At 36.9% G+C, this 15678-nt stretch overlaps 1 protein-coding gene across 2 annotated transcripts in view; it reads left to right on the top strand.

Moving 5' to 3' along the window:
* Positions 1-15678, top strand: part of cacul1 (CDK2 associated cullin domain 1) — a 69763-nt gene that overhangs the window by 17037 nt on the left and 37048 nt on the right. For both annotated transcript variants that reach the window (XM_088917548.1, XM_088917549.1), the window contains exon 4: positions 11085-11180. In XM_088917548.1, the coding sequence (XP_088773674.1) occupies positions 11085-11180 (96 nt within the window). The remainder of the gene's footprint in view (positions 1-11084; positions 11181-15678) is intronic.

Here is a 15678-nt window from a genome sequence, read left to right as displayed (position 1 = left end):
AAGTAATGTCATGAATAGAAATTATGGGGGGGGGGGAGTTTTAAAACCCTATAATGAGAACAATAAAACAACAAATATGGGAGAGAGAGATGATTTGCAGGGCATGCCCTGCATGTACAGGCACAAAGCAGACTGAGGGCATGATGCAACTCTGGTGGTGGATCTCATTCAGCTTTCTTAACTCAAATATTTCATTATGGGAGCTGTCGGAGATTTTTCCAAAAAGTGAATTTCGGTGGGTTTGTGCGAAACCTGGGTAGGTTAAGCTTTAAGTATTAAACTCAGCTTAATTATTAAGAATACAAATAAAGGCTATTAATTAATTCAGCGTTCCTGTTATAGAATATCGCTTTTGGTTAGGCCGTTGCTTACTTAATATGTATATTCAGTATTAGTTACCAAAATGTCCTAGGCACAAATAGGCATACAGAGCCAAACAATTTGCATGATAGTGCATTTGCACACTTTACATATCGGGAACAGATCTGGCAGTGAACCATGCTAAAGGCTAGGAGATGATTTAACAGCTGACTTCAAGGGATTTTGTAAAGCTATTGCGGTCAGTCTCACATAGGACAGTGAGCTTTGTCCATCTGTAAATGTCTTTGTAAATTTCCATGTATCCATCCTATTAAAACATCCTGTGTTGTCTATGGAACAAGCAAAAATTAATTCCATACTGCAAATTTCAGCATAGAATTAACCTTTACTTGGTCCTTTGCAGGCAGCATATGCTAACCCAGCTCCCCACGTGAACATCATTGTAAAAGCTATGGAAATTGTTACAGACAGTATAGGAAACTAGTGAGTAGCTAAAACAATGAACATATCACCCTTCCGAGTATAGAGGTCAGACTAATTGCAGGATATAGCATCAACATATGGCAGAAAGTTACAAAGAGAAGTTAAGATTCAACAAAAGCAATTATTCCAAGCGAGATGCACTGTGGTGGTGCATTATGTTTTGACAATAAGCATGCAACAAACTGGAGCTCAACACAAGGTGGATTTTTTTAACTTTCTGGTTGCAGAAGGTTGGTGATGTGTTTTTAAGTTTTAAGTCAGAGAAATGCAGTAAAGAAGATCTGGCATTGCTGTTGTCAGTCTGGGAAGTGTTGAAGAGGCATGAGAGGCTTGTGTGAGATGTAGGCATTTGACCAACTTCAGATAGTTGTGTTTCTGCCGCTTCTGCCTGGTCCTAAGATTTGTGCTGCTTTATAATGGACAGAACAAGACTATAGTGACATCATGACATGCAAATACTGAGCTACACATTTTTCAGGGTAATAGATATGGGCATATAGATGAAAGATAAAATTCATTATATCTCTGAATTAAATTTCAGTACTGTACTGATGTGAATTACCAAATTAAGTTTCTCAGCTCTTAATCTTGGTGGAATAGAGCTGTGAGTGTGGCGCAGCCTCAGTTACAGAAGTATTTTCTGAATGTGAAGAAGTGAACTTCCACAATGTAAAGTGCTGCACATGCACTCTGGGAGGGCTACAATGGCTGTTGTGTCCTGCATTTCTCATAAAAAAGAACACATTTAGACCTGCTTATGAAAAATAATCAAATAAAAAGCTGAGCTACAACCTTTTTTTTATATGCTGTAATAATCAAAATCATCTTTGAATTTTGTAAGATGAAGGATTTTTAAAAAACATTATTTGTTCCAACCCAGTTTTCAAGTTCTTCTTGGTTTATGTGTGTATGAACTTGTACTGGTTGTGATTGAGAATGGTGGATGCTCATGCAGCTGAAATACATTTAATCAAAATAACAGCCTTGTTTCCATGGGAACAAAAACTCAGTGGACAAGATGTTTTTTTTATTGAAGTGCCATTATGCGTTACCTATCTGGTGTTAATGTAACAAACATGGAAACAGCCTTAATCATGTATATGGAGGTAGTCTGAAGAGGAATCCTTCAAATATTGCCATGAGATATTGTGTTATTTAATTATTTCAGACATTTTGATATGTGTCCTTTTTATTGTAAGATTGAGAGATGGGTGGTAACAAGGGGTCCAGTGTTACTGGAACTTTAGTGTGTGTTAAACTGCAGAAATTCTCAACAGAGGGACATGCTTTAAGTTGCATATTAGCTCAATTATGTTCCGTCATGTCCACACCATTAGCGATGGTCAGCTTCCTGTAGTGTAACTTATGAAGAGTGAAGACTGGTCATCTTCAAACAGACATCACTTAATGCAGAATTGTTTCTATGAAAGAATATCTGTTTACATGAATCCCACTTTGGGTCCACAGTGAGGTGATAATGGAATATGACATGCAAATTGAAATTCCTCATCAGTTGTTGAAGATGTCGAGCCTTGAATCAGCTCTAGAGTAGGAGTGATAAAAAGTACACAAGATGATCTGCTTCACAGTTGATGCAACCACAGGCTACTGCAGCAGGGTAAAGGTGTATGTGGTACTGTGTGACTTTATTTGTTTTAGCAAAAGATTCCCACACATTCTTGGCATTTTCTTCAAACCAAGATGTTCTGAACTTAGAGCAGCATTAAAAGCTTATTGTTTTTTTCCAACGATGAAATATTTAAAAAAATGTAAGTTCTGTAATCCGTGTAATAGCTTCTAAGTTGTGTTGTGTGAAGTTCATCTAAAAAAAAATTACAAATGAGAAGAAGTCATTCATCTCACCTAACTCTTTGTTTATTCATAGGTACAGTAATTCATCTGAAGATTTCATCCAATAATCTTTTTGAAGGGATCTAGGGAGTTTACTTATACAAAATAAGATGGATAGCATATTCCAGACACACAACTCTTAGTGTAAAGAAGAGCTTCCTGCTCTTAGTTTTAAGTGCACTTCTGCATCGTTTCCCATTCTGTCCTCTGGTTCCTGTTTCACTGTTGGTTCTGAACAAGTACATTGTGTTGACATTGTCAGTGCCTTTGAGGATTCTGAATAAGTGAAAAAGGTCCCCATGGTAGTCTTCTTTGTTCAAGACTAAAGGGATTTAGTTATTTTAGTAAGAGTAGGACATTCGTTTAAATGTCTGGTCGATCAAATCACGATGTACAATTTAAACATAACATCCCTTGATTAAGATTTGACACTTTTAGCGTTGAATATTAACATTGTTTTCTTTTTTTAGTTTTACCTATTTCTAGTATGTTTAAGCTGCTTTTAATTTTTTGACTTCACTACCTGTACATTTCTTGTAGATTTTCTTTGGATCCCTATTCTTCCAGATCAGCCTAAATCAGTGGTTCTCAAACTTTTAGGACCAAGAACCACCCCTGATCAAACCAAAGCATCCAAGTACCACCTACAAGTCATCTTCTCATAGGTACCCCAGAAAATCTCAATGACCAACATGAGCGCCAATGCATGCACACACTCACACACACATATACAGATGCAGCCATTCAAAGTGCGCGTTACAGACACGTACCGCAGGTGACGTCGCTCAGTATGACGCAAGATGACGCGGGGCACCGCAGTACGTGATTGGTTGACCGACAGGGGCACTCGTGGTCCGTTGGTCTGTCGTAGAAAGACAGTAAACGTCTTTGCTGTGCCCGTTGTAGGTATTGAATTTTACCACTGAAGGGAAATCTTAGTAGCTGAGCATAAAAAGAATAGGAGCATACTGTAACGCGTGTGAAGGTCATAAACGATATTAATTTTGGAACATAAACATACAGTGTATAGCTGGTCTTGGTACTTTAAAGAAAAAAATACACACCAGTATTCCATTTCTCCCTAAACATTTTAAGCTTCGAAGTCTTTAACTAACGCGATACCGGAGTCAACAAGCATACTTTTAGAATTTGATTAAAAGGGAATATAATATGGAATCGCGTATCTAAAGAATTTAATAATGGTATTCGTGTGCTGCGACAGGGCTGTGTAGGGCTGTTTCGCCTGCCTGTTCATGTGAGCTGTCTTGTAGACGTGACTACCAGCTGACAGGTTGTGTTTTCGAATCCAGCTGGTGCTGGTCTTTTCTTTTAACAAACATTTCTTCGAAAAAATAGAATAGCGATATTATGGACAATCAATTGACTTTTATATTTCAAAATATCGCAACATGATCGATATTTGCGATATTTTGAACATATCTTCCCTTCTGACAGCGGTGCCTGCTTCTATTGTGTGTGTGTGTGCAACAGAGTAAATTTTTAATAGCGTTTTAAGCGAATAGGTAATTAGATTGCTCGTAAACCTAATCGCTTTTTCTACATAAACACAGCATGATTACTCTCTGAAAATGCTTTTCCTTTATTTTTAAAGTAGGCTCAGATTTCAACTATAGATCGTATTATTATAAACTTTCTTGGAAAAATGTATTTTATGTAAACCATGTTTGCTATTAATTCATTTAGGGCTAAAATACGTTCATTGTCTTCCAATCGAGTCGAGTTGACATTGGAAGCCTGCCACACCCGGACTGTTAAACCAACGCATTAGCACGTCAAAGCCCATTGAGGGTATTGAGCCAGTATTGGCTTTAGTATTCCCCCCCTCTCCCCTCAATTCAATTCAATTCAAGGTGTTTTATTTGCATGACAGATGGGTACAAGCAGTGTTGGGTATGTATATTGTAACGCTTACGGCAGACAGGCACTGTGTAACAGCCGGCGCACCAGAGCAGCGCACCGAGGGAGCGTCTGCATTTATAACTTGGTTTTTAAAATTAGTCAAGCAATATGAAGCATCTTCTTTTACTTTTGAGTCCCTTAAATACATTGAACACAGCTTTCTCACCACTTAAGATTGCTCTTGATACCATCCTTACACAAAGCAGAAGGGAGATTTTAGTGCCTGAGCATAAAAAGAATAGGAGCATACTGCAACGCGTGTGAAGTCCATAAACGATATTAATTTTGGAACTTAAACGTTCAGTATATGGCTGGTCTCGGTACTTTAAAGAAAACATACACACCAGTATTCCATTTCTCCCTAAACATTTTAAGCATCGAAGTCTTTAAGTAACGCGATACCGGAGTCAACAAGCATACTTTTAGAATTTGATTAAAAGGGAATATAATATGGAATCGCGTATCTCAAGAAATTAATATGCAATAACTGAGTCAAGGGACTCAGAGGATCCAAGGCTAGACTGAGTATAATAGGCTTCGGGCTTCTATTGTGACATCTACTGTAAATTACAGAAATGTTAAAAGTAAACAAAATAAAGTAACTAAAATGTGGTCTAAAATCACCCCTTTAGACACCCCTTTTACTTCACTGGTGTCAGATATGAAAGGCAATAGTCTCCCGTTCTGTCTGCTGTGTGTTGCAGCAGAGGGACTCCCTGCCGCTGAAAGGGGCAGAGTAACTTGCATGCCCTCTAGTACAGTTTACACATGCACGACTTTAAAAGCTAGCAAGACAGGTTTCGATTCACATTAGCTGGCGAGCCTTGTTAAAAAAACGAATGATAATGTAACATGCCACTGTTCATGAACAAAGTTATACTGAGATTTCCTAAGATACGCGATTAAAAAATAAATAAATAAAAATTTGAATCTCCCGCGGAACACATTCCATAAGAATCAGTGGTTTTACAGTATATATCGCCTTTAAAGGTGGCTTCTCAAAACGCTTTACGGGATAAAAACAACCAGAACAGCAGCAACAACAATATTGTATTTCGTTGCACTTTGAAAACCAAGTAATAACTTAACTATACAGTACGTGCAAACGTTTCGTATGTTGCTGTCGTGAATGTCTGCGTACCCATAAGTATCTTATTTGCCTTGAGTCTGTCTACAGTATCTCTGTCCCACTACCCCCATCTCTCCCTCAATTCAATTCAAGGTGTTTTATTTGCATGACAGATGGGTACAATTCTTGTTGGGAATGTATACTTTGATATTTACACCCGGCGCGGCACCGAGGGAGCGTCTGCATTTATAACTTGGTTTTTAAAATTAGTCAAGCAATATGAAGCATCTTCTTTTACTTTTGAGTCCCTTAAATACATTGAACACAGCTTTCTCACCACTTAAGATTGCTCTTGATACCATCCTTACACAAAGCAGAAGGGAGATTTTAGTGCCTGAGCATAAAAAGAATAGGAGCATACTGCAACGCGTGTGAAGTCCATAAACGATATTAATTTTGGAACTTAAACGTTCAGTATATGGCTGGTCTCGGTACTTTAAAGAAAACATACACACCAGTATTCCATTTCTCCCTAAACATTTTAAGCATCGAAGTCTTTAAGTAACGCGATACCGGAGTCAACAAGCATACTTTTAGAATTTGATTAAAAGGGAATATAATATGGAATCGCGTATCTCAAGAAATTAATATGCAATAACTGAGTCAAGGGACTCAGAGGATCCAAGGCTAGACTGAGTATAATAGGCTTCGGGCTTCTATTGTGACATCTACTGTAAATTACAGAAATGTTAAAAGTAAACAAAATAAAGTAACTAAAATGTGGTCTAAAATCACCCCTTTAGACACCCCTTTTACTTCACTGGTGTCAGATATGAAAGGCAATAGTCTCCCGTTCTGTCTGCTGTGTGTTGCAGCAGAGGGACTCCCTGCCGCTGAAAGGGGCAGAGTAACTTGCATGCCCTCTAGTACAGTTTACACATGCACGACTTTAAAAGCTAGCAAGACAGGTTTCGATTCACATTAGCTGGCGAGCCTTGTTAAAAAAACGAATGATAATGTAACATGCCACTGTTCATGAACAAAGTTATACTGAGATTTCCTAAGATACGCGATTAAAAAATAAATAAATAAAAATTTGAATCTCCTGCGGAGCACATTCCATAAGAATCAGTGGTTTTACAGTATATATCGCCTTTAAAGGTGGCTTCTCAAAACGCTTTACGGGATAAAAACAACCAGAACAGCAGCAACAACAATATTGTATTTCGTTGCACTTTGAAAACCAAGTAATAACTTAACTATACAGTACGTGCAAACGTTTCGTATGTTGCTGTCGTGAATGCCTGCGTACCCATAAGTATCTTATTTGCCTTGAGTCTGTCTACAGTATCTCTGTCCCACTACCCCCATCTCTCCCTCAATTCAATTCAAGGTGTTTTATTTGTTTGACAGATGGGTACAATTCTTGTTGGGAATGTATACTTTGATATTTACACCCGGCGCGGCACCGAGGGAGCGTCTGCATTTATAACTTGGTTTTTAAAATTAGTCACGCAATATGAAGCATCTTCTTTTACTTCTGAGTCCCTTAAATACATTGAACACAGCTTTCTCACCATCCTTACACAAAGCAGAAACTGTCCGATGACTCACAGTACAAGTGGAAAGATTACAGATTTTAATCGTCTTTAATTTTGTCTTTAATTTTGCCTGTGGAGTGTATCTTATTAAGCTCTAAATTGCATTTTGAGCGCGGTTTTTTACTTTTTTTTAATTGCATTTTGGGCGCGGACAGCACATACAAGGGTTAATGAACTGCGCCAAGAAATTTAAAATAGTATTCTTTAGGTGTGAGGGTAGGAGTGGACCGCAGCAGGCATAATCAGCAAACCAGGAAAACAAAGAACAGGACAGGTGAGATGTGTATCCAGAAAGCGAGTGATCAGAAAAAGGAAATGGAAAACGCAGAAAAAGAAAACGCTTTACAGGATAAAAACAATAACAACAGTAGTGGCTGGGCAAACGATTTTTTTTATCGAAATACAAATTGAGATACTGTACTGTATAATGATGTGCATGAACAAAGGTATACTGCAATTTTCCTTAGATACGCGATTAATGCTTCGTAGGAGGAGGCGGTCTTTTCCTCTTGTCTAACAGTTTGTCCACAAACAAAACATTCCTGTTAGACAAAAGGAATTGAAAAAAAACAATTTTGTCAATGAAAACCGGTGTGTGTGTCTCTCCCTGCTGGATGTTCCTCTCACAAACTGCTGAATGAATAAAATAATTTTATTGAAAATGCGTTTGCGATTGTCTGGTATTTAATCTGGTCCCTTTTAACTGTTTTTCGATCTACTGTATTGCTTTGAGATGCCACTTTTAAAGGCGATATGTAAAATAAAGTTTTTTTTATTATTGTTATAGAGAAACATGATCAGATTTTCCCTGGTTCAGAAAAAAGATCTAAAGTGCTACACATAACTTTCTTAATTCGATGTATTTAAAGCAGTGAACTACTGTAGGTGTCACATAACATTCAGAAATACAATCACGTATTTGACAAATAAAAACGATTATAATCTAATCCTTCCACGTTTGATCCCAAAATCCCAAGAAATATAAATCTTGACGGGTAGAAAGCTATGCTGAAAGTTTATTAAGATGCTTAGAAGACAAAGATACTGTATCAATTTATGTTGCATTAGCCTGATTATGATTAAAAAACACATATAATTAAACACGCGTTTGCGATTTAAATCAGAACACGATTTAAATCAATATCGATTCCATATTATATTAGCAGAAAAGCTTAAAACTACCACTTTTTCACACGCTATTTCACATGCTAGTTAAATACTTCGATGCTTAAAATCGTTAGGGAGAAATGGAATACCGGTGTGTATTTTTCCTTTAAAGTGCCGAATCCTGGAATCTGACTGGCTGACACCCCTCTGAAGTGGTTCCATAAAATCTGGTATACGGAAAAGAAAGCGTTGATAAATACAAGTGTCTTTTAATACACTCTTTGCTGTGCTCTTGAGGATCCTTGTGATATTTTAAGCTCTAGTTGAATGATAAGTGTCGCATTTTAAATCATTTTCGTAGTTAGAAATTATGAAACGCCCTGTTAAAAGCAAGGAAGTTTTTATGCCCGTTGAAGTAAAACAAAATGCCTGACAAAGTATGGCTTGGACAGATTCCAAGTGCTTGTACAAATGTGCTAAAGAAATTATACTTTGAGTATACAGCTTGTCTAAAGTCATCCATTATTAATACTATTAGTAATATCTTCAGTAAAGGCTTTGATGCATAAATATTTATGATAAAGGTAGGCTGTGTACTTTTGTCCAACTGAGCAATCTTGCTTTCATAAAATATACCAACATTTTAATGACTGATGATTAACATGCTGTAATACACAGTTCAAAATTAAAGGCTCAAATGCTGTACATGAGAGGTTAAGCTCCCCCTGGCGGTTTTACAAGGCGACGCCGGATAGTTAACCACGTGACACCACGTTAACTGCGTCATACCGCGTGATACTGTGACACGCCCACCGGGGTATGCCGCGAAATACCTCACGCATTTTGAATGGCTGCATCTGTAATAAATATTATAATAAACTTTATTTGATATAGCGCCTTTAAAGTCGGCTTCTCAAAGCACTTTACAGGATGACAACAGGAACAACAACAACAATTAAATATAAATAATAAAAAAGCACCATTTCAGTGAGAGGGGTGAGCCTGTTTAGTCGAGCAAAGCAGATGTGAATTCATTGGTCGAGCCTTGATACAATTCACAACAGATTCTAACAGATTTTAAATTCTCGCATTTTCTTGACGGCCAAGGTCTCGCGGTGGATGCTGCAGTGCGTCCACTTCATATCTAGAGCAACCTAATTCGTGCAACTACACCGCTGTGTCGGCTGGTCATCGCACTAGCACCATCTATACAAACTCCGACGCATTTTATCCAGTCGATGCCATTCTCTTCGTTAAATTCATTCAGAAGCTGAAATATGTGCTCTCCTGTAGTTCCTGTTGGTAGCAGCTTACAGAACAGAAAGTCCTCATGGGACGTACTGTACACTCAAACTCGAATCTAATGTAAATGAGCAAATTGGCCAAATTAACGACTTTTACAGACTCATCTAATTGCAGAAAAGCATCTGCTCATCTTAACTCGCTCTATCAGCGTACTTTTGATATCATCTGCCATATCAATAATTCTATGAGGGACTGTGTCTTTTGGAAGAGGCAGCAGGTCGAGCTGTTCAGCAGCTTTTTCTCCACACATAATACTTGTAAACTCTTTTGCCAACGGTAAACAAAGTTTTTCAAAAATAGTATGGAGTATGCGCAAGCTTGCATTTATCCCCATTTCCGTTTCAGGAGTCTCAGAAGTTAAAAGAAGTTTTTATTTCATGTGCATGGGAGCGAAACACAGACGCTCTGTGTATTTTTCTCAAATTAACCTAGAACGGTTCTTAAATATTTTTCTGTTATCTATCACGCTTTCCTGTGCTCACAAGATTGGCATTGATCCAAAATTGCACACATTCTCCTACCTCCCTATTTGCTGGAGATAACTTTTTTTAAATACAATTGTATTTAAATACAAATATGGTCGTAGCACGCATTCCTATAGAATGGTATAGAATTACATAGTAGCTCTTGTGCCCATTCAAGTATTAGCGCGCGCTGTATCGTAGTACGTAGGCTGGGTATTCAACATATACTAATTTTATTAAAATAGAAAATATGAAAACCCGTCCCAATTTTCCAGTGCACACAACAAATTTCCAGGGTCATATAGTGTGCCACCTGGCGGCGCTCTACGCACCACTTGCATACCTTAGTTTGAGAACCACTGGCCTAAATGTTTTGCAGTGTTCTTTGCCCCACACTGACTGGTGCCTGTCTGGTTCAGATGTAATCCATCACATCTGTACTGATTTGTTTAACACAAATGGTTTTCATTGACCGATAAAGCTGAAGACATCTTCAGAACACTATGTTCTCAACATGTCGTGTTTAGCAAGAACCGTGTTAGCATTGGTCTAGACCTGTAAGATATGGTAGGACAACAATTATAAACCCGAACACAAGCCATTGCATGTACTCTGAGATGTCATGAACTCAACACAACAGGCTAGTGTAAGCCACCTGATTAGAACTCATCTATTTTACATGCTCCATCTATATTCTAATGAAGATTTCAAGATCCACAATGTCTGAGATTTGTAGGGACATAGTGTCATTTTTTGTGCGGAATGACTCATAAATAGTAAGTGCCATACTTTGTCATGATAATCTTAGTAAGTAATGCTATAAAATTAATATAAACTTTTAATCACAAAAATATCAGTATTTCGAGGGTACTAAAGCTATTCAGAAAATAATGCATAAAAAATTCATGAGAGTTTGTATGGGCACGTTCTTTCTCTTTCTCACTCTTTCTCTTTTTTTTCCAGGTCAGTCCTCCTGAACAGTACATAGAGAAGTTCAACTCAGCTCTCACCCAGTACATGGGAGCCCTCCAAAGTATCGTGCCTCTATTCATTTATATGGTAAGATGACTGAAGCTAAAGAGAAATCAACATATTGGGGATTATAATGACTTTGGACAAGCAAAGCTGAGGCAGTAGTTTTTAGGTTTTAACAATGAACAGACTTATAATCGGTACAATCATTTTGTTAGTTTTATCTTTTGCCTTTTTTTTCCACATTTGAATAGAATTATGACTGAAATGTTAAATTGCATCTTTTTCTAAATTTTAAATTTAATTTCCAACCTGCCAACTGTTTAATATAAAGTTTTAATTATTTTTATCGTGATTGTTGAAATACATTGTTTTGTGTGAAGCCTGCAACAAAAAACAATGCATTTTAACATTTCATAAATGGTTCAAATGAAAACATTCAACTTCACTTGTGTGGAAAAAGCACTTCAATCTAGAATGCTACAATACACAACAACAGGGGAACAAAATTATGCTGCATTATTTGCAGCATAATAGTGTAATCAAGCCAATGTATTTTAATTTACAGTAAATTTGTTATGATCATAATTGATATGGATGTAGTATAGAGAGTTTGTATTTCATGACAATACTTCTGTAATTTACATACAGTAATTCTTACTCCTAATGGTAAATTAATTATAGAGAAAGGTCTTTAAACAAAAAAAAATCTTCATACAGTAGCTCTTAAATTTGTTACAACGAAAGGCTGCAAGAATATTGTTGTTTGTTGGAGTATTATAGAAATATACAAAGGTTATATTATTGTTAGATTCAATGTTTGAATTGCTACGTTTGTTATGTAGTTCATGTAGTAAAAAATCAGAATCGTTACACAAATACAGTAGACAACTTTTAAAAAATTAGTACTGAAATGGTAAAATAAGTTTCCAGCACATTTGCTTTTTGAGAATAGTTTACCCTATTCCATATGAATTGATTTTTATTGATCTACTTAAAAGGTCAGCAACAAAAAATATGCACACCTCCTAGTTTAATATACTGTAGTTTAGCCCCTGTGTACCTGTACTGTTAAATGTCAGCTAAGAGCATGGGCTCTGCATTTAGTGATCATAATTAGTCTGTTAGTGGGCACAACTCTGCTTACATAGCTATTTTTGTATACAGTACATACTGTAAGCTTTTTACGTTCTGAAAGCCTAGAAACAGACATCACTTGAATGTTAACTCCACAGGATACAGTCACACACTTATTGGAGAACCTCAGTCTGACTAAATAGATGCCTACTGAGTTTGTTTCAAGTTCATTTCTAATACTTAGCTTCATTTAAAGGAAGAATAAGTACAAGTTAATTCCAGTCTGAAAAGTAAAAAGAAGAAACAACATTTTGTCATATTCAGAAGCCTTCTTCATTAATTTAAATTATTTTCTTTAATATAAGCTCAGTTTACATGGTTGTTAGTCTTTGTAAACTATGAATTGTAGAACTGTTTGAAAAGGTTTAAATTGTCTCTCATTACCTGTGTAGTAGAAACAAAAGGGAATTAATGCACATTGTGCCCAGTGGCTCAGCTGAACTATGACATACAGTAATACAGTAAAAAAGATACAGAAAAAATATTTTGTTTTCATTTACAGCTTGTCCCTTTTTAAACCAAGTCACTAGAATATGATCTGTAATCTGTGGCAATACAGCTTTGTCTTCTTTTGTTGGGATAACCATTGGTGCCGTCTGCAGACAGTATCAAAGTATTATCCAGTTTATTTTTTCTTGACCCAGCCTGATAATTCCTTTGATTTTGCAAGTTACTCTTCAGGAAGCAAGTCATAAGTATTAGAGGTATCTTTTTCTGTCAGCTCTACTTTCATTGCTTCAGTAGTTTGTAACCCAGGATTAGTGTTTTGTGTGGCCTTGTGTACAGAATGGAACTATTCTTCTTTCTAAGTACATTGCCATTGTAACTCCTTTATTCTTTTAGCACGACCACTAAAAGGTTTCACATGCATAATTCTTTAGCTGTGAGAAAGGTGTTTTTTAATGTAGGCAGTTATTAGATGCAGTTATAAAAAACAAGGTTAAAATCCTCAATGAATCCATGCATTGAAATGTGTGTTTAGTCAAAAGTTTTCTAAAGCTTTGGAATGCATTGAAATATAGATGCATAGAAAGATCTTCCCTGAGGAAATCTGTTTTCCATAATCCAGTTTGCATGGAGTCCAGGGAAGAATATGAGCATTTTTTGCAGATGCCCTTATCCAGGATGACATATTTGCCTTGATTCAGTACAAGGGACTATTTTGTTTTTGTAGGTAAAATAAAAAATAAACTGAATTAATAAAATGACCTGAAGGCTAGCTAGCTAGCTGACACTGAGGGGGAATGAGGGTAGAATGAAAGGGTTCTGGAAGTGGAGAGGGTTACAGAAAATGTGGAAAAAGAGGAGCAGAACAGATTTAGGGGCTAAAGGGGAGATAAGAGACTGAAGATAGGTGGGAGCAGGGTGGCTGAGACAACAAATATTAAGATTTTGAATCGTGTGCATGCCAAAATAGTGAGGGTACCAGAGTAATGGAGTACCATACGAAAAATATGGTAAAGAAAAGGCAAAGGCAGCTGCAGAGTCCTGGATGAGTTATAGCTCTCTAGACTCTCTAGACAGGTGGAGATCAGGCTCTGTGACCTGGGTGTCACAGGCTTAAGCCTCAGTCATGTCTTGTGCCAGCTTTTACTTGGATTCCCCAAGGGATGGTACATATTTGGCTGAGTTGCCAAGGAGAGGGTGGGAATAGTTGGCCAGAGCACTTTGCAAGAACAACAATGCCTCCAAGACTATGTGGTGCTGTCAGAGAGTGTCTCCAGAGGTGGTGACCCTCCTTTACAGGTCTGTGATGCCGGTGTCATGTTTAAAGACAGGTAGCTGGAAGGTGGGTGAGGCAGAGGAGTCTGCTTACACTTCCTCCTTCTCTCCCATGTGCGGTTACAGGGTTCCTATCTGAAAGCCGAAACTCTGAAGCTTAAGAAACCTGCAATGCGTTGCACTAGCAATTGAATTAAAGCTCAAGAAAGTTGAAATCTAATTTACTCAGAACATTAAATTAACCATGACATTAAATAAAACATTTAAAGTATGTAGTAAACTTCTTTAATCAACTGGTTAGTAAAAAAGAATTGCAACTTAGTGCAAGTATCCCAACTGTAAGAGATTCATACCTGGTGGTTGATGTGGAAGTGAGACATTCACTCTAGCAAGCTGACATATTTTATTAATGATCCTGACATAGCTACAGTAAGTAGGTTGTAGATGTACAATATTGTTTTTGAGAAAGAAGAGAAATGTTTCTTATTAAAGTGCTGTGGGACATTGCACCTTGTAGTGAGTGCAGTGCCAGACTGAGGCAGGTTAATTGGACATCCTCTCTGACATTTCTCGTCTGGCAGTTAATAAAGAGATGGAGGGGTAGCTGAATCCCGGATTTCTATTTGGCACCAGCCAATTAGAAGCCTTGTCTACAGGACATTTGAGAACTGTCGGGAAATTGATGGAAATAGAGCAAATTGAGTCTTTTCCTTTCACAAAAGAAGACTACAGCCCCGAGCAGTGAGGGTGCAAAGGAGTGTAAATATCAAAGCTCTTAACATGTCATAAGACTGATTAATAAAATAGACATATTCAAGTATCTCTCTCTTTGTGTCTTAATTTACAGTCATGGTTCTTATAAGGAGACATTTCACATGTTTGAAAGCTTCATAATGCAGCACTCCTTTGTAATTATTTAATGTGGTTTCATTCTGTGGGTTTAGGTAATTATATGTGTTTTGCTGTATTTATCTTTTGTATTTTTATAGAAAAACCTTTAATATCATGGATGCGCTTATGCTCTGCTCTTTGTTCCAGCAGCACCTTTTAATGCCAGATTCTTTCTTGATAGACTTCAGTGAAATTTTCTACAGGCCACCTTTTTATTACTGTTGTTACTGTTGGTTAGTTATTCACAATGTGGTTGCCATTTTTTTTTTGCTGTTGATCTCATGTACAGTTATATGTAATCTCACAAGACTACATATAAATTGCAAATAAGTCTTGATTGTATTTTTCAAAGACATGAGGGTCTCAGAGTGTTTACAAGTCATCTGATACTTTTGGTTGTGGAAGATCTCAGTCTATCAAATATATATTGTGTCTTAGCCCATGTGTGCAGGCCTTTTACATTAATGGTTTAAATAGACATTAATAACACACTTACTGTACAAGGAAGACGAAAGACAGTGGAATGTTATCTTTTCTTTAGTTGTATTTCTTGGTGTGGAATTAAACCTCTTAGTGTTCCTTTTTAATCTGCATGTTGACACATCTCTCCACTCTAACCTCTTTTATAGTAATACAGCTTTAATTCAATTAAATTACCTTGGGTAAATGAGTATGAAAGCAATTTGTATTATTCTTAAACCAGATGGTGTCTTTTCCTGTTGCCTTATTTACATTTGTATCCTGTTTTATTATAAGCTGTTTTTCTTAGTTTTACACTTCAATGTTCCACAGTATAATGACATTTCAGTATTGGATTATTTTGCAAGATTTAGCG

Source organism: Atractosteus spatula, chromosome 5 (genome assembly GCF_055471065.1).
Source record: "Atractosteus spatula isolate fAtrSpa1 chromosome 5, fAtrSpa1.hap1, whole genome shotgun sequence".
Taxonomy (NCBI): domain Eukaryota; kingdom Metazoa; phylum Chordata; class Actinopteri; order Semionotiformes; family Lepisosteidae; genus Atractosteus; species Atractosteus spatula.
The sequence above is the reverse complement of the archived record's forward strand: the minus strand, read 5'-3'. Positions and strand labels throughout refer to the sequence as shown.